Here is a 20500-nt window from a genome sequence, read left to right as displayed (position 1 = left end):
AGATTAGTTAAAGTATGGACAATATTAGGATTAAACAATATTATAGAAAGACACCATAATTTATGTTTTCATTCAGTCCGAGGGGTCTGAGACTTCCGAGGCGAAAAATCCACTCGCTCGCTTTTTTGTACAATTCTTTGGTCATGTCGCCTCCTTGTATGCCCAAGTGAATGCGATCTAAGCCAAAGACTTTCAATTCCTTCATGGATCCTTTGTGCTGAAAATGAAAATGTTTAGCGACCGTGGTGAGTTGTTTCATATGTGCCAGATCTTTAGATGCATTCTGAATATTCCCCAGATGTTCCAGGACCCTCTCTTTTAATTTGCGTGTAGTCATACCGACATATTTTACATTGCAGCTGCAAGTGATGCAGTAAATTACCGCTTGAGTGTTGCAGTTGAAAAAATGCTGTATCTTAGTTAATTGACCATACTTGTCTGTAACTGTGTTGGTTTGCAGTATGTGTGTACACGACTTACATTGGCCACACGGGAAGGAGCCTGTTTTGGCCGGCTTCTTACGTGCTGTGGTCAGCAGATGGCTCCGGACTAATTGATCTTTGATGTTTCTCGATCTACGCCAGCTCATCTGTACCGTGGGGCCCACAACAGGAGATAGATCTGGATCCATCCGAAGTATAGGAAGATGTTTTGTTATGGCATCTTTGAGCATTCTCCACTCAGGACAGAAAGTTCCTATAAATCTAATGGTATCCTCATTTTCTGATGTTACCTTGTCAGTCCTAAAAATTAGATGATCTCTCTTGACAGATGTGGTAGATTGGTAGGCCCGTTTAAGTGACCGTTTGCTATACCCTCTGGCATGGAGGCGATTGGTGAGTTGCCAGCTCTTAATTTGGAAAATATGATCCTCGGAGCAGTTATGCCTTAGTCTGAGATATTCTCCTTTCGGTATATTCTCAATGGTCGGTGGGAAATGTGAACTAGTTTGGAAAAGGAGACTGTTGGTTGCAGTCTCCTTCCGATATAGTTCTGTTTCCAAATAGCCCGTGTGGGATCTGTAGATGTTCAAGTCAAGAAACGGAACCCTCTCTGACCTGATGGTGTGGGTCAGCCTGATGTTCAAATTGTTGGTATTAAGTAGTCCAATGAATTCCATTAAGAGGTCCCTTTCTCCGTTCCAGATAATGAATACGTCATCGATATATCTCAACCACAATTCCACATGCGTGGTGTATCTTTAATTCGCTAAGTTGAAAACATGGAAAATGCTCCCACCATCCCAAAAACAGGTTGGCATAAGTTGGGGCGCAGGCCTCGCCCATTGCTGTTCCCCTTATTTGTAGGAAAAATTGATCCTGAAACACAAAATAGTTCTTAGAAAGGACAAAGTCAAGCAACGTCAGAAGAAAATCCGAGAAGACATTGACTCCTCCTTGATCCAAGTAATATTTGACAGCTGTGATTCCTTGGTGATGATTGATACTTGTGTAGAGGGCTTCTACATCTAGAGTTACCAATAAGAGATTTTCTTCACAGTGTACATTATGAATCTTGCGCAATAAGTCTGCTGTGTCCTGCAAGTAGGAGGGTAAAGAGAGGACAAATTCACGAAGATGGAGATCTAGGAACCGACTTGGTTGTTCCAATAATCCCCCGTTACCAGACATGATCGGTCTTCCAGGCGGTGTGGAGGCATCCTTATGTACCTTCGGAAGTAGGTAGAAAGTAGGTGTTTTCGGATTCTGTGTTGTCAAATATTTTTGCTCGGATTTGGTAATAGTGCCCTGTGTTGTCGCATGTTGTATTATGGAGTTATAGGCATTCAAAAATCTGGTGGTTGGATCATTGAGAAGTTTTTTATAGCAGGAGATGTTGTGGAGTTGCCGATAAGCCTCAGTAATATACATTTCTCGTGGCCAAAGTACGATATTACCGCCTTTGTCAGATGGTTTGAAGATAACATCATGCCAGGTTTCCAGTTCTTGTAGAGCTTTGCGTTCTTGGAATTTGAGGTTCCTAGGAAAATGATGAAGGCCCTGTCTAGTTTGGGCATAAATATCATCAAATTCTTTGGAAACTCTGTTCAAAAATACCCTGATCTCTGGGTTGTTGTTGTCAGGAGGAAAGAAAGTGGATTTAGGTCTGCACTGGGGCCTATGTGTGGCTGGTGCATCCATACTTGATTCTGCCTGTAGTTCTTCCAACTCTTGAATAGCGTTGAGATCATCAGTGGTAAGATCAGGATCAATGGTATTCTCTAATTGTCTCCCTTGTTGTTTGGAAAAAAAATTTTTTAGGAGAAGCTTCTTTCCGAACAATCTCAAATCTTTTTCCCAGGAAAATCGATTAAAAGACTTTGATGGCGAGAAGGAGAGTCCCTTAGTGAGTACTGCCATGTGATCAGGGGAGAGAGACCTAGTAGATAGATTGATAACTTGCAGTGAGCTTGAATTATTGGAGTCTATCTTACTGTTTTTCTCTGACGGGCCGGGTAACGTGCTGTCCTTGGTATATCCCTGTCTGAATTTCGACCGTCGTTTCTCCTTTCCCCTCTCCTGGTTTTCCTCGTGTTCTGACGCGGCCTCTTGGTTTCTGACCTGAACCTTAAAAACGGGGATGGAAATTATCGATTTCCTCCTGATTCTCGAAGGTTTCACTAGCAGAATCTCCGCTGGTGGAAGATTCAAATTCTGAGAAGATAGGGTCTTCCCTCAGTTTTCGGTTTCGACTCAGAGGTGTGGGGTTCCACCTGAAAATATCCCCTCTCGCAAAATCTCGTTTATCTCGAATGAATTTGGTCTGCTTGCGATCCACTATAGTCTGTTCATACAAATCAATTTATTTTTTATGTTTTTCAAAAGCCGCCTGAAAAGGTAGGTCCTTCTCCCAGATTTCCAGGGCCTTCCCAATTTCATCTATCTATTTCTTGACTTGATCTAATAATAGAGTGTCGTGTTTCACCAAGAGGTGAAGTAGTTCATGTGAACACTTTAGTAGGGCTGCTTCCCATTCACTCTTCAGATTATCACTTGCAAGAGGAAAGGAGGGAAATACCTTGGGTCTGAGGCCACGAGGTACAATCTTATGTTTGATGTAGTTTTCTAACGTGGTAACATCCCATGATAAGCGTGTCCTCTTTTGCAAATTCTTCTCTAATTTAGAGAAGGAGGTACGCCAATCTGAATTGGGAGTAGTATGTTCGTAGGTATCTGAAAATGAGTCTGTAATGTTGGCATTCGGACGTTTCGATAGTTCAATTTTCAGTGAAAAGGTGGACATATTGAGTTGAAAGGACCTATTAGGATATTAATGTCACCTAATTAGCCCTGGTATATTTGAGGACCAACTTAGCATTATAAGGAACTGAAAATATAAGGTGGCTGCTAAAAAGGATCAGGGGGAAGGGATGTAGGGTTTACTGGATGAAGAAACAGAAGACAAATTAAAAAGACCGTGCCATGGTCAGAGGCTTTGTTTATCCTACAGCATAGACAGTTACTATTAGAAGGAAGAGCGACCGGGCACTGGTATGTAATAAATTATGACAAATTGAAAAGAACCAAAAGCGGACAATTTATAATTGTTAGAAAGGAAATTGAAACCTTTCAATTGTAGTCCCTATTGGTGGTGCGCCCAGAGCTAGAAAGTACAAGTACTGACAAATGGAGAGAAAGAAAGCTCTTGTGTGGGGGCACTCTTGTGAAAGGAAGAAGAATTCTTCAATTAGGAATCAAACGATAGGTAAAATATATGTTTATTAATCAAAAAATTTTAAAATTACCCCTCTGAAATCCAAAGAAAAATGTGAAAAATGAGAGAAGTGTGAGAAAATATTTAAAATGTTCTGGTCTGTTAATCACACGAGAAGGATTAGAAAGGCTGTAGACACCTGATAGTCTAACACCCGTTTCTCCTGACCAGTACAGATGTTCTGTATTGATGAGACCAACCAGGGAGGTCAGTTATTGTGTCTTTGAAGGACCACTTAGATGGGGTCAATACTGGACAAATTGCTAATCACCCGTTGATCATATGGCACAAGTTAGAAATGTATATTGGCGTACCTGAGCGCTAGTGAGAATAAAGAAAAGATTAGAGAAAAAGAAAAAGAAAAAAAGGGGAATAAATAGTGGTGATACTGCTGTTGGTGTCCACCCTTCAAAAGAAGGGGAATAGTCCCTACTCTACAACACCGGGTATTCCCAGGGAGTCTCCTCTCAGGTACTGACCCGGCCCAACGCTGTTTGGCTTCCAAGATCGGACGAGATCGGGCATTAGCCGCGTGGTATGATAGTAGAGAGGCTATCTACCAATGAGAGTGCACCTATATAAGAATGGTAGGATTGGGAGATTTGTAAAGATAAAGTCATATAGTATGTGGATCTGCTTTTCACGTTAGGCAGGGTGAAACAATAGCCACTCAGTGACGTAGTATACCCTGGATCGTGGATGAGAGTCCACTGAAAATTAGTGAGCAATGAAAAAGAGAGGAAAAGAGTATTCCAATAATAATTACACTAATTAGGATTAATTATTATCCCGAGGAGGAATAACGAAATTAAGTAACACGTATGGAGCGTCAGGTAACTTTGTGAGTCCAAATATAAATCACATATACATTCTTTTTGTGCATAGGCACCTATGAGTACAGTAGCAGAGAATCACTATTATAGAAAAAGGATGAACCAAACCTATGGAGTGTAACACACTGCGTAGACAATTATAATGAAAATGTGCAAAGAGCAGGTAGACCTGCAATCAATCGGATTAATAATTAGTAATATACATATGGAATCCCAAATGCAGTGATCACTGGTGTATCCAATACAATAGGCACATATCACAGTAAAGGTTCAAAATTTGAATAAAGGAAATGATACTCAGTGTCAAATTCAGGAAACAGATGGTAGCCGGCAGTCCTCCATGGAAAGGTCCCATTGTAAGGTCCGTGGAAAACGCGTTTCGCCCGTTGGGCTTGTTCACTTCCGGGATCTCACAACCAATACTTTGTGTGGGGTTTAAAAACCCTGCTAATATAAGTAGCAGCCAATGGGCTGATTGTATCTGATTAGGCATAGGGGCGGGAATGTTAGAGGTTCCTATGCGGTCAATGAGAACATGTAAACGGCGCATCCCAGCCAATCAGGGCGTGGGTGCGCCCGGTGACAGCGGCACGTGGGCGGACCGGGAGCACAGGAAAAAGAAGCTAGTGAGCATGCGCGGGGAAAATACCCCTGTGACCTAGGTAACAAGGGAAACCCGGTCACGGGGACGAGCGGCGGCGCCATATTGTAAATGGGTTTGCCAGGAGTACATATGATAAAGGCATACGTAAATCGAAATAGATAGGAATGAGGTAGAATTGAATTAAAGTAACACTGTTAAGCACCCGAATGTTGCTAATAACGTTAGTGCTAAGCATAATGCAGGGTCGAGGTTGCCAGCTTGCCATAAAACATATGTGTGGGAGGCCGGAATAAATCCCTTTCTATGCTCGGGGCCAATAGGGACGTGTATACAATGCGCCCTGGCCAATCGGAGCGTAGATGCGCATAGGCCGTTTGTAAGTGGGCGGATAGTGGGAATAAGGATAATCAGAGTGTATATAAATAATGCATAGACCCAATCAGGTGCGAAAAGCAAAGTCACAAAAAAGAATACCGGGGCGCCATTTTGAAGAAGGGAATAGCTTGCCAGGAGTTGTTGAAGCAAAAATAAGAGGACTATGTTAAGTAAATTTAGAGTGTACTGGAGTTGAACATCATTAATGTGCACCTAGGTGCAGATTTTATAATGATAGTGATGCGTGATTTATAACGCATCACAAGGGTGTGAGGATGAATACCAATATGACTAGGGACTAAGTGGGAAAATAAAGGTTCTACATACTTAGGGGAAGGAAAAAGGGGTGAACGGTGATGTGAGGGCAGGGAAGTGTGGTGACAACAAGAGGGGGGTGTGGTGAATAGGATTAACTAATGCACATAAATGAGAAGGATTAGGGCTCACATGGTGACAAGAGGAAATATGAATAGCGCATGTCTTTATGAAGGGTTGGATAAGTTATAAAAGGCCATGGCAATGCGGACTGAAGTGAAAATCGTGGTCCTATCTATAGGATGTGTAATGACTGCATTAAAAGGGGAAAAGTGCTGATTATAGATTAGTAATAACTGAATAAAATAAAATAAAATGAGATAAATAAAATAAATAAAATAAAATAAATGCTCAGTAAAGGGTGACAGAGAAGAAAGAAGTGAACAGTGAATGGTGTGAGATAAAAAATTGTAATGAAAGTTGTGATCCTGAGGGTAGGCATGAGGTGCAGCTGAGAGTGAGGTCACCAGAAGGGGATGAAGTACTCCCTAAAATGGGAAGACCTGATATGTGGTAAAAAATGAAATCCCTAAGATGGGAGAACCTGGTATGAGATAAGAAAAGAGCGTGTTGGGGTGACACATACATTAGTGGATGTAGGTGGGTGACTAGGGGATTGTGAGGAAATTGTCAAGGGGAAAATGGGTATGGGGATGGAAACCCAAGAGATAGGAAGTGATCAAAGTGTAGCATGAAGCTTATATTACAGGAGACATGAAAAAAAGTGAGGGTGGGAAGGGAAAAATTATGATTAAATAGGAGGTGGTGGATCTGGAAGAAAATATAAAAAGTGTAAGACGGTAGAGCACACCCCATAAAATGAGGTGGTCATATTATTAGAACCAAGGCAAATGACACATGGAAAAGAGGGTGAGGAGGAGAAAATAACAGAAGAGATTAGTTAAAGTATGGACAATATTAGGATCAGACAATATTATAGAAAGACACCATAATTTATGTTTTCATTCAGTCCGAGGGGTCTGAGACTTCCGAGGCGAAAAATCCACTCGCTCTCTTTTTTGTACAATTCTTTGGTCATGTCGCCTCCTCGTATGCCCAAGAGAATGCGATCTAAGCCAAAGACTTTCAATTCCTTCATGGATCCTTTGTGCTGAAAATGAAAATGTTTAGCGACCGTGGTGAGTTGTTTCATACGTGCCAGATCTTTAGATGCATTCCGAATATTCCCCAGATGTTCCAGGACCCTCTCTTTTAATTTGCGTGTAGTCATACCAACATATTTTACATTGCAGCTGCAAGTGATGCAGTAAATTACCGCTTGAGTGTTGCAGTTGAAAAAATGCTGTATCTTAGTTAATTGACCATACTTGTCTGTAACCGTGTGGGTTTGCAGTATGTGTGTACACGACTTACATTGGCCACACGGGAAGGAGCCTGTTGTGGCCGGCTTCTTACGTGCTGTAAGAAGCTGTAAGATGGCTCCGGACTAATTGATCTTTGATGTTTCTCGATCTACGCCAGCTCATCTGTACCGTGGGGCCCACAACAGGAGATAGATCTGGATCCATCCGAAGTATAGGAAGATGTTTTGTTATGGCATCTTTGAGCATTCTCCACTCAGGACAGAAAGTTCCTATAAATCTAATGGTATCCTCATTTTCTGATGTTACCTTGTCAGTCCTAAAAATTAGATGATCTCTCTTGATGTGGTAGATTGGTAGGCCCGTTTAAGTGACCGTTTGCTATACCCTCTGGCATGGAGGCGATTGGTGAGTTCCCAGCTCTTAATTTGGAAAATATGATCCTCTGAGCAGTTACGCCTTAGTCTGAGATATTCTCCTTTCGGTAACTAACTCTGTCAGTCCGGGAAGTACCCGGACTTCACAGTGTGGCACACAGTCACACTGTAACAGAATCGCTGGTAAGATATATCCATACAAGTGTAATCCGATTGATACATTCCATATATGCTGGCCAGCTAATCAGTGAATCTTAGGTACATGCAGGTACTGTTTATTAACAAAACACAGTTGCGTACAAGTTAAAATTTGTGTCAATACAATATCAGAGTTGTATACTACTCTGGATTTGCTCGTCAATTTTGATCAAAAGAACTATCCGAGTCCATCATATTTAATTCTTTACGGAATATTTTACAGGTTAAATACGATTCTACTTTGGTCCTAAGAATTATTAATGTCCTAGGGACTATTTGAATTTCGGGAACCCAAGATATTTATGTATATTAATTTACATGTGATAGGTCATCTGTTTTATTTGAATTTTTATTTTTATTCACTCGTATTTATTTGAATATTATTAATAAATTGAATTTATCTATATTCAGTTCTTTTTGCGCTCTCTCTTTGTTTCTGTCACATTTCTAGACATAGGAGGTAGTGCCTGGGTACTGTTTATAGCTCCAACTAACTGAGAGACAACTATTTTATGGGAAAAGGGGAGGACCTGGAGTGCACATCCTATTACTAAAGATATCAAGAGGTGCTATCATGCTGAGGCTTCTAATACTATGCTGGAGGAAGAGAAATGCAGATGCACACTCTAAGCACTAAGAACACTGATAGTAAAAATAATTTAAATAAACTCACAATTAACATGGAGTATAATTGAAGTTCTTAGCACACATTTGCGCAAATATGCGGGCCAATGTACCGCGGCCAGGTGACTTCATCACATGGGTCCCTAACATTCCTAATACTATCACATTCTATAAATTTATTCAGGACTTACTTCTAAATAGGGCCTTATCAATGTGTGATCTGAAATGCAGGAACCCAGCTAATTAAAACACCTGAGGGTGAATGGGAGGAGTGCCAATCCAGAGGAAGGAAGCCTTGCCTTCCAGTGTACAATATATACACAAATATAGTGGAAAAAGGGGGGAACCTGGATTGCACATCCTATTACTAAAGATATCAAGAGGTGCTATCATGCTGAGGCTTCTAATACTATGCTGGAGGAAGAGAAATGCAGATGCACACTCTAAGCACTAAGAACACTGATAGTAAAAAATAATTTAAACAAACTTTCACAATTAACGTGGAGCATAACTGAAGTTCTTAGCACACATTTGCGCAAATATGCGGGCCTATGTAAGAACTTCAATTATACCCCACGTTAATTGTGAGAGTTTATTTAAATTATTTTTACTATCAGTGTTCTTAGTGCTTAGAGTGTGCATCTGCATTTCTCTTCCTCCAGACAACTATTTTATAAAATGTTCTTGTAGTGGAACAAAGACAACTTAAACAACCTTAAAATACACACAGAAATAAAATCTGTAATTTATCTTGTCACATGCAAGTATAGCAGTAGCCTCTGTATTACTTGCACACTGAAACAGGACTCAGGATAACTCTGTGTGTGTGTCTCTCTCTAGACCAGAGGTTCTCAAACTTGGTCCTCGTGGGCCCACACAGTGCATGTTTTGCAGGTCTCCTCACAGAATCACAAGTGAAATAATTAGCTCCACCTGTGGACCTTTTAAAATGTGTCAGTGAGTAATTAATACACCTGTGCACCTGCTGGGTTACCTGCAAAACATGCACTGTGTGGGCCCACGAGGACCAAGTTTGAGAACCTCTGCTCTAGACCCTCATTAGAAAACAGGGTACACAGGACACAGACACTGTGGGAGAGAGCAGCCAGGTCGGCTCAGAGGGTGGGCAGGGGAGGCTGTGACGTAGAGGAGGGGGTGGGCCGGGGGCGGAGCAAGGGCGGGGTCATGATTATGCCTCTTTTAAGCCACGCCCCGCTCTGTAATGCCGCGATCACCGGCATTACACTGCAGGGGGCGTGGCTATGATGACGCGATTCAGCAACAATCGCGTCATCAACTGCCCGGACCGCCCACTTTACACACTAAGTGGGCGGACGGGCAAAGGGGACCCCGCGAATCGGGAGACTTGCCTGCTCTTCCGGGGGGCCGGGAGGGTCACCCGATTTTCTGGAGCCTCCCGGCCATTCCGGGAGAGTAGGCAAGTATGAGGTAAGGTGAAGGAGAAGCTGGGATCCCTGTGTAACTTACAGCTCTCTCTGCCCTCCTATCTCTCCTCTGGTCAGGAAGCTCCATCGGTAGCTCATGAAACTTGATACTCCTGTGTCTCTGCCTGCACTGCATACTATCCTGCTCACATTCTGGATGCCCGATTCTGCTGCTGCATAAGAGGGAAAGCTAGTGATGTGCTCTGGCTGGGGCCCGGGGTACAGTATGCTCTGCACCCCATCCTTAATCTGGCTATGTTGTCATGTTGACCTTTTGACCCTGTCAATATCTGGTTCCTGTTGACCTTACCCACTGTCTCCCTTTTGACCCTGTCAACCTAATGCATGTTGACCATATGGGATCGACCTAATGACTATCTTCAAGTTACTGTAGATCTTCTATACCACACCCGATGTTACAGGAGGAAGGTATCCACCCCTTAAATTTCAGATCAACCATCAGAAATCGTTGATCCCAAGGAATTGAGAGGCTTTGCATCCTGTGCAGCTGTGATGCCTTCACACGAAAAAAAAGGTCTTAAGTGAATACTGTACTTTTGTGTCTAGGCCCCATAGCGAAGCACAAATATTTTTGAACTTGAAAATAATTTATTTTTGTGTTTTAACCAATCTTGCAATGTTTTGTTTTTTTAATATAGATATGTTAGTCATTTTCAATCCAATGGTATATTTATAAAACATCAAAAGTATTCCTGTCTACTAGACTGTAAATAAATGTATTAAAATGTTTTCGTAAATGCAGTGGTGTTAGGTTAAAATGGTGGGACAACATTCATCCCTTTATGGGGGGTATTCAGTTTGCTCCGGCATGTTCGGTGCTATCAAATTTACGCCCCTGTGTATTTAATTGCTGGCCGTTTTCACCCGTGTTTAAGGCATTTTCGCCAATCCCTTTTCACTTTTTTTTTTTTTTGTGAAAAGGCATTGGGGAAAAATGCCTAAAAATCATTGAAAATACGAGCAGGTGTCAAAACATGTGGATTCGCCAACTCACATGTTTTTTTCCGCTCCTGACGAATGTTTCGCTTAGGTGAAAAAGTGTCCCTGCTGTTGCATAGTTCTAATCCCCATTCGTCCTAAAAAATAGCGAAATTTGCGAAAAAAACGACACTAATTGAATACCCCCCTGTGTTTTTGTTCAACATGAAACTCCTTGAGCAGATATGTGTCTTTAACACTTACAGTGACTGCCCAGCTTTCTGGACACAATGGATATCCTGGAGGGAAGGTGATATTCGTGGATACTGAAAACACATTGAATCCTTTATGTTTGACATTATCATATACTTTGATACTGTTTTTATGGTTTTATATATTGTGTGCATGGATAGATAGATAGATAGATAGATAGATAGATAGATAGATCTATAGCTTGGAATGTAGTTTAACAATTTTATAGTCAATTAATAATTATATACATCAGTGTTTCCCCAACTTCAGTCCCCTAAGGCTAGGTACACACTGTGCCGATACTTACCAATCAGCCGGTCGATGGTATTGTCCTACCATCACAACTGGGCAGGCATTTGAATTTGTTCGTCCAGCTGTAATGTCAGTCCGTGCAGCCAGTGTACAGTTGCTTGTTGGGGGTCACCCGTACGCACATCCAGACATGCCGATATGTCTACAAGATATATACGCATCGGCTGTGAATGACGTTCACAGACATATTGGGTGTAACTGTACATAGCCGTTGATGCACGACACATATATTGTCCATTTAATGGAATGGGCAAAATCTATTAGTGTGTACCCAGCTAAATGGTGAATAAGGGGGTAATCCAGACAGGATCGCTAAAGTGGCAGCTGAATTCCTTTGTAGACACACCCTGGGAGCCAATTGAGATGCTAAAATCACCTATGGGCTGCGATTGCCTCTGCCTGATTGACAGGCCTCTGGTCGTAAGGCGGGAGGGGGTGTGCCGACGGCGTTAGAACGCCATTGGGGCACGGTCTGGACAACACAGGTATGTCCGGACCATTGTGGGGGTGGGCCGCGGCTTCTGCATGAAGTCACACGCAGCCGCTGCGACCCGGGACGCGGCAGGTATCTACCTGCCAGAGCGCAGCAGCTGCGCAGGCAGGGAGCTACTCGCCAGGAGCAAAAGCATCTGTGCAATGCTTTTGCACCAGTGCAGGAAGGGGGCAGAGCCAGACATGCGGGGCGGACTAGCCCTGTGCTGGGCGTCCCCCCACATGTCTGAGAAAATGATCGTAGATGTGCTAAATTTAGCACAGCTACGATCAGATCTTAATTAGGCCCTATATTTTACAGATCTGCTTAGTATCACAATTGAAGTAATAATCTCCACCTCTGGGTCTTTTAAAATGTGTCAACTAGTAATAAATACATCTGTGCACCAGCTAGAAGATCTGTAAAACATGTACTATTTACGGTGTCTGAATAGTGGCATTGGGATAGATAGATATTTATTTACTATGTGACACTGTTAAAAAAAATAATTTGAAATTCAGCCTACGGGATTACATTTTATAAATATATATTACTAGCTAAATACCCGTGCTTCGCTACGGGATGAGGATGGTAAATTGGAATTATAGTTGCTACTTAATTTACGTTGGTTGGAGATCTAGTATATAGGCATATCTTTCTTCCCTGACCCACTTTATGTAGTGTCCAGACCCCTTTTTGGTCCCCCAAAGTACCGTGCTCTTCCCATTATACAGCTCTCAGTCTGAGTCTTCCTGCTGCCTCCATTCCCCTCCTCACATCATGGGCCTAATTCTGAGTTGATCGCAGCATCAACTTTGTTAGCAGTTGGGCAAAACCATGGGGGTGATTCCGAGTTGTTCGCTCGCTAGCTGCTTTTAGCAGCATTGCACACGCTAGGCCGCCGCCCTCTGGGAGTGTATCTTAGCTTAGCAGAAGTGCACACGAAAGATTAGCAGAATTGCGAATAGAAATTTCTTAGCAGTTTCTGAGTAGCTCCAGACTTACTCAGCCATTGCGACCAGCTCAGTCCTTTTCGTTCCTGGTTTGACGTCACAAACACACCCAGCGTTTGCCCAACCACTCCCCCGTTTCTCCAGCCACTCCTGCGTTCTGCAACTCGAACGCCTGCGTTTTTCCGCACACTCCCATAAAACGGCCAGTTTCCGCCCAGAAACACCCACTTCCTGTCAATCACACTCCGATCAGCACAGCGATGAAAAAACTTTGTTATGCCGTGAGTAAAATACCTAACTTTTGTGTAAAATAACTAAGCGCATGCGCTCTGCGAACCTTGCGCATGCGCAGTAAGCGACTAATCGCAGTATAGCGAAAATTGGCAACGAGCTAACAACTCGGAATGACCCCCCATGTGCACTGCAGGAGGGGCAGATATAACATGTGCAGAGAGAGTTAGATTTGGGTGGGGTGTATTCAAACTGAAATCTAAATTGCAGTGTAAAAATAAAGCAGCCAGTATTTACCCTACACAGAAACAAAATAACCCACCCAAATCTAACTCTCTCTGCACATGTTATAACCCCCCCCCCCTGCAGTGCACATGGTTTTGCCCAATTGCTAACAAACTTGCTGCTGCAATCAACTCAGAATTACCCCCCATGTCAGTGCCCCTGTGAAATGATCAATTTATTTACAGTTTCTTATATAGCGCAGCACATTATGCATCTCCTGATATACTCTGTGCAGCTGGGAGACCCTGCTACTTCCACTTTATACCTCTCAGTGTGTGGGTTCGTGCTACCTCCATTCCCGTCCTCGCATCATGTCACTGCCCCTGTCACATGCAGCCCTGTCCTTTCTGACATATTATGCATCTCCTAATATACTGTGTGCTGCTGGGGACCCTGCTCCTCCCACTATATAACTGTCAGTATGTTGCTTCCTGCTACCTTCATTGCTCCAAGCATTCCAGAGTTATGCTGTCCGCTGAAATACTCTGTGCTGCTGCCTCACCCCTAGGGGTGTCTTACCCCCACAGTGTTTGTTCCCAGATTGTAAGTCATATGTGTACCAAGTTCGGTGTAAATTGCTACAGGCATTCCAGAGTTATGTTGGAAAATACATACACACAGGAGACCGACGGTCACATGACCTCCTCCAACATCCCACCACCTCACTATCGCGATGGTCGGCATGCCGACCAACAGGGACTATTTGCACTCGTGGGTATCCACGACACCCATAGAGTGGGAACATAACCCATGGCGACCGCAGGTCGCCACCGAGCCCGCAGCGTGGCAAGCTGCGGGCTCGCTGCGAGCCCGCAAGGGGCTTGCTGCACTCGCCCCCTACCCTGTAGGGATCCTGGTGTCGGTATGCTGCAGGGATCCCGGAATCGGTATGCTGACCGTTGGTCAGCCATACCACACCCCATACATACATACATACAGGGCTGCCACCAGAAATCGTGGGGCTCGGGACTGACAAAATAGGCAGGGCCCCCTACCCAACCCCCCCCCCCCCCTCCCAGGAAAGGTGGGGGGGGAAAGTTAAATAAAAATAAATATATATTTAAAAAAATAAAGTCACAAACACACATACTACATACTTACAAATCCGTCCTCGTGAGCGTCCTCTGTCCTACTCTGTGTCTGCTGCTCCTGTCGTGAGCTCCGGCTCCTCTTCGCTTCACTGACTGGCGTGGCTCTCCGATAGGTACTCGGTTCTCCGATAGGGGTCCTCGGGTAAGCAGGTGTACTCAGCGGTACCTGTGGTGATCCTCCATGCCGAGCCTTCGGACAGGCACTCTGCTTCTCTGGGTGGTTCCTTGCGATCCGGCTGTGGCAGCAACGCTACTACAGCAGCCTGGGTCATCTCCAGGGTCTTCTCCTCTGCAGGATCCTCCTGGGTCTTTGAGCCGGATATGAGGGCGTCCTGCGTGGTGCCTGTGGTTTTTTCATCACCGACCAGATTTCGCCCTCTTAGAGCTGCCGGCTCCTCTTCACAGACCTAGTTACGGCCCTGAGCGGGATGTTCGAGCAGCCCGGGCCCTCCACTCTCTGTCAGAGTGGCCGGGCCCGGGACAAGTGTACACAGGGCACCCCCCTGATGGCGGCCCTGCATACATACATACATACATACATACATATATACATACATACATATACACATACATTTTTGGAGATTACCGTGGATGGACAGTGACATTTGTAAAACCGGTTCATAGCAAGCGCCTGGAAGCTAAGGAGAAGGTACCTGGCAAGTTTCAAGATTGTAGGCCTTGTGGTTTAAGAGAGTTTGTGATGAGTCACCCAGTGAGTCAATCTCCTCCTTTTTTGCCTTTTAGATATATATATATATATATATTTCTCTAACGTCCTAGTGGATGCTGGGGACTCCGTAAGGACCATGGGGAAATAGACGGGCTCCGCAGGAGACAGGGCACTTTAAGAAAGGATTTGGATACTGGTGTGCACTGGCTCCTCCCTCTATGTCCCTCCTCCAGACCCTAGTTTGAATCTGTGTCCGGACGAGCCTGGTGCTACTTAGTGAGCTCTCCTGAGCTTGCTAAAAAGAAAGTATTTGTTAGGTTTTTTTTATTTTCAGAGAGATCTGCTGGCAACAGACCCTCTGCTACGTGGGACTGAGAGGAGAGAAGCAGCCCTACTCACTGAAGATAGGTCCTGCTTCTTAGGCTACTGGACACCATTAGCTCCAGAGGGATCGTACACAGGAACGCACCCTTGGTCGTCCGATCCCGGAGCCGCACCGCCGCCCCCCTCGCAGAGCCAGAAGACAGAAGCCGGCGTGAGAAGCAAGAAGACTTCAAAATCGGCGGCAGAAGACTCCAGTCTTCATATGAGGTAGCGCACAGCACTGCAGCTGTGCGCCATTGCTCCCACACTAAACCCACACACTCCGGTCACTGTAGGGTGCAGGGCGCAGGGGGGGGGCGCCCTGGGTAGCAATTGGGAACCTCTTGGCAAAAAGCAGCATATATACAGTTGGGCACTGTATATATGCATGAGCCCCCGCCATTATTTTACACACAAAACGCGGGACAGAAGCCCGCCGCTGAGGGGGCGGGGCTTCTTCCTCAGCACTCACCAGCGCCATTTTCTCTCCACAGCTCCGCTGAGAGGAAGCTCCCCAGGCTCTCCCCTGCAGAATCACGGTAGAAAGAGGGTAAAAAGAGAGGGGGGGGCACATAAATTTGGTGCAAAAACAGTATATACAGCAGCTACTGGGTTAACACTAAGTTACTGTGTGATTCCTGGGTCATATAGCGCTGGGGTGTGTGCTGGCATACTCTCTCTCTGTCTCTCCAAAAGGCCTTGTGGGGGAACTGTCTTCAAATAGAGCATCCCCTGTGTGTGTGGTGTGTCGGTACGCTTGTGTCGGCATGTTTGTCGAGGAAGGCTATGTGGAAACAGAGCGGGTACAAATGAATGTGGGGTCGCCGCCGACGGCGCCGACACCCGATTGGATGGATATGTGGAAGGTTTTAAATGATAATGTTAATTTCATGCATAAAAGGTTGGATAAAGCTGAAGCCTTGGGACAGTCAGGGTCTCAACCCATGCCTGATCCTACATCGCAGAGGCCGTCAGGGTCTCAGAAGCGCCCACTATCCCAAATTGTTGACACAGATATCGACACGGATTCTGACTCGATGGCGATGATGCAAAGTTGCAGGGTAAAATGGCTAAAGCCATCCGTTACATGATAATAGCAATGAAAGATGTGTTGCACATCACAGAGGAAACCCCAGACCCTGACAACAGGGTTTATATGTATGGGGAGAAAAGGCAAGAGGTGACCTTTCCCCCTTCACATGAGTTAAATGAGTTATGTGAAAAAGCTTAGGAATCTCCAGATAGAAAACTGCAGATTTCCAAACGGATGCTTATGGCGTATACTTTCCCGCCAACGGACAGGTTGCGCTGGGAATCCTCCCCTAGGGTAGACAAAGCTTTAACACGCTTATCCAAGAGGGTAGCCCTGCCGTCACAGGATACGGCCACCCTTAAAGATGCTGCGGATAGAAAGCAGGAGGGTATCCTGAAGTCCATTTATACACATTCAGGTACCTTACTACGGCCGGCGATTGCGTCGGCCTGGATGTGTAGTGCTGCAGCAGCATGGACAGATACCTTATCTGAGGAACTTGATACCTTGGACAAGGATACTATATTACTAACCCTGGGGCATATAAAAGACGCTGTCCTATATATGAGAGATGCTCAAAGAGACATTAGCCTACTGGGCTCTAGAATAAATGCAATGTCGATTTCTGCCAGAAGAGTCCTGTGGACTCGGCAATGGACAGGCGATGCCGACTCGAAAAGGCACATGGAGGTTTTACCTTACAAGGGTGAAGAATTGTTTGGGGACGGTCTCTCGGACCTGGTCTCCACAGCTACGGCTGGAAAGTAAAAATTTTTGCCATATGTTCCCTCACAACCTAAGAAAGCACCGTATTACCAAATGCAGTCCTTTCGATCACAAAAAGGCAAGAAAGTCCGAGGTGCGTCCTTTCTTGCCAGAGGCAGGGGTAGAGGAAAGAAGCTGCACAATACAGCTAGTTCCCAGGAACAGAAGTCCTCCCCGGCTTCCACTAAATCCACCGCATGACGCTGGGGCTCCACAGGCGGAGCCAGGCCCGGTGGGGGCGCGTCTCCGAAATTTCAACCACAAATGGGTTCACTCACAGGTGGATCCCTGGGCTATAGAGATTGTGTCTCGGGGATACAAGCTGGAATTCGAAGAGATGCCCCCTCACCGTTACCTCAAATCGGCCCTGCCAGCTTCCCCCTTAGAGAGGGAAATAGTGTTAGCTGCAATTCACAAATTGTATCTCCAGCAGGTGGTGGTAAAGATTCCCCTCCTTCAACAGGGAAGGGGTTACTATTCGACCATGTTTGTGGTACCAAAACCGGACGGTTCGGTCAGACCCATATTGAATTTAAAATCCCTGAACATATACCTGAAAAAGTTCAAGTTCAAGATGGAATCGCTCAGAGCGGTCATCGCAAGCCTGGAGGAGGGGGATTTTATGGTGTCTCTGGACATAAAGGATGCTTACCTTCATGTCCCCATTTCTCCACCTCATCAGGAGTACCTCAGATTTGTGGTACAGGATTGTCATTACCAATTCCAGACGTTGCCGTTTGGTCTCTCCACGGCACCGAGAATATTTACCAAGGTAATGGCGGAAATGATGGTGCTCCTGCGAAAGCAAGGAGTCACAATTATCCCATACTTGGACGATCTCCTCATAAAGGCGAGGTCCAGAGAGCAGTTGCTGATCAGCGTAGCACGCTCTCGGGAAGTGTTACAACAGCACGGCTGGATTCTGAATATTCCAAAGTCACAGCTGATTCCTACGACGCGTCTGCCCTTCCTGGGCATGATTCTGGACACAGACCAGAAGAAGGTTTTTCTCCCGACGGAGAAGGCTCAGGAACTCATGACACTGGTCAGAGACCTCTTAAAACAAAAACAGGTGTCGGTGCATCACTGCACGCGAGTCCTGGGAAAGATGGTGGCATCATACGAGGCCATTCCCTTCGGCAGGTTCCATACGAGGACCTTTCAATGGGACTTACTGGACAAGTGGTCCGGATCACATCTACAGATGCATCAGCTGATCACCCTATCCCCCAGGGCCAGGGTGTCTTTTCTGTGGTGGCTGCAGAGTGCTCACCTTCTCGAGGGCCGCAGATTCGGCATTCAGGACTGGGTCCTGGTGACCACGGATGCAAGCCTCCGAGGGTGGGGGGCAGTCACACAGGGAAGAAATTTCCAGGGTCTGTGGTCAAGTCAGGAGACTTGCCTTCACATCAATATCCTGGAACTAAGGGCCATATACAACGCCCTAAGTCAAGCGGAGACCCTGCTTCGCGACCAATTGGTGCTGATTTAATCAGACAACATCACCGCAGTGGCTCATGTAAACTGCCAAGGCGGCACAAGGAGCAGGGTGGCGATGGCGGATGCCACCAGAATTCTTCGCTGGGCGGAGAATCACGTACGAGCACTGTCAGCAGTGTTCATTCCGGGAGTGGACAACTGGGAAGCAGACTTCCTCAGCAGGCACGACCTCCACCCGGGAGAGTGGGGACTTCATCAAGAAGTCTTTGCGCAGATTGCAGGTCGGTGGGAACTGCCACAGGTGGACATGATGGCATCCCGCCTCAACAAAAAGCTACAGAGGTATTGCGCCAGGTCAAGAGACCCTCAGGCGATAGCTGTAGACGCACTAGTGACACCGTGGGTGTTCCAGTCGGTTTATGTGTTTCCTCCTCTTCCTCTCATACCCAAGGTGCTGAGAATCATAAGAAAAAGAGGAGTGAGAACAATACTCATTGCTCCGGATTGGCCAAGAAGGACTTGGTATCCAGAGCTGCAAGAAATGCTCACAGAGGACCCATGGCCTCTGCCTCTAAGACAGGACCTGTTGCAACAGGGGCCCTGTCTGTTCCAAGACTTACCGGGGCTGCGTTTGACGGCATGGCGGTTGAACGCCGGATCCTAGCAGAAAAAGGCATTCCGGATGAGGTTATTCCTATGCTGATAAAGGCTAGGAAGGACATGACGGCTAAACATTATCACCGTATATGGCGAAAATAGGTTGCTTGGTGTGAGGCCAGGAATGCCCCTACAGAGGAATTCCAGCTGGGCCGTTTCTTTCACTTCCTACAGTCGGGAGTGACTTTGGGCCTAAAATTGGGTTCCATTAAGGTCCAGATTTCGGCCCTATCCATTTTCTTTCAAAAAGAGCTGGCTTCTCTTCCTGAAGTTCAGACGTTTGTAAAGGGAGTGCTGCATATTCAGCCCCCGTTTGTGCCGCCAGTGGCACCTTGGGATCTTAACGTGGTGTTGAGTTTCCTGAAATCACACTGGTTTGAGCCACTTAAAACCGTGGAGTTAAAATTTCTCACGTGGAAGGTGGTCATGCTGTTAGCCTTGGCTTCAGCTAGGCGTGTGTCAGAATTAGCGGCTTTGTCACATAAAAGCCCCTATCTGGTTTTCCATATGGACAGGGCGGAATTGCGGACCCGTCCGCAATTTCTGCCAAAAGTGGTGTCATCTTTTCATATGAACCAACCTATTGTGGTGCCTGTGGCTACTCGTGACTTGGAGGATTCCGAGTTACTAGATGTGGTCAGGGCTTTGAAGGTTTATGTAGCCAGAACGGCGAGAGTCAGGAAAACTGAGTCACTGTTTATCCTGTATGCACCCAACAAGCTGGGTGCACTTGCTTCAAAGCAAACTATTGCTCGCTGGATCTGTAACACGATTCAGCAGGCTCATTCTGCGGCTGAATTGCCGCTACCAAAATCAGTAAAAGCCCATTCCACAAGGAAGGTGGGCTCTTCTTGGGCGGCTGCCCGAGGGGTCTCTGCATTACAGCTTTGCCGAGCAGCTACTTGGTCGGGTTCAAACACTTTTGCAAAGTTCTACAAGTTTGATACCCTGGCTGAGGAGGACCTTGTGTTTGCTCATTCGGTGCTGCAGAGTCATCCGCACTCTCCCGCCCGTTTGGGAGCTTTGGTATAATCCCCATGGTCCTTACGGAGTCCCCAGCATCCACTTAGGACGTTAGAGAAAATAAGATTTTACTTACCGGTAAATCTATTTCTCGTAGTCCGTAGTGGATGCTGGGCGCCCGTCCCAAGTGCGGACTTCTTCTGCAATACTTGTATATAGTTATTGCTTAAATAAGGGTTATGTTATGGTTGCATCAGGGTTGATCTG

At 45.5% G+C, this 20500-nt stretch overlaps 1 protein-coding gene and 1 pseudogene across 5 annotated transcripts in view; one reads left to right on the top strand and one right to left on the bottom strand.

Annotated features, from left to right (window-relative positions):
- Nucleotides 1-20500, top strand: part of DMC1 (DNA meiotic recombinase 1) — a 465896-nt gene that overhangs the window by 331765 nt on the left and 113631 nt on the right. For 3 of the 5 annotated variants that reach the window (XM_063938804.1, XM_063938801.1, XM_063938802.1), the window contains exons 8-9: nucleotides 10259-10342; nucleotides 11013-11085. The exons of 1 other annotated variant lie outside the window; for it this stretch is intronic. In XM_063938804.1, coding sequence (XP_063794874.1) covers nucleotides 10259-10342; nucleotides 11013-11085 — 157 coding nt within the window. The remainder of the gene's footprint in view (nucleotides 1-10258; nucleotides 10343-11012; nucleotides 11086-20500) is intronic. One more of the 5 variants, XM_063938803.1, reaches the window with a different exon arrangement.
- Nucleotides 4146-4263, bottom strand: LOC134963081 (5S ribosomal RNA; annotated as a pseudogene).

This window comes from Pseudophryne corroboree, chromosome 9, assembly GCF_028390025.1.
Source record: "Pseudophryne corroboree isolate aPseCor3 chromosome 9, aPseCor3.hap2, whole genome shotgun sequence".
NCBI classification, from domain to species: domain Eukaryota; kingdom Metazoa; phylum Chordata; class Amphibia; order Anura; family Myobatrachidae; genus Pseudophryne; species Pseudophryne corroboree.
This window is presented reverse-complemented; position numbering and strand designations above follow the sequence as displayed.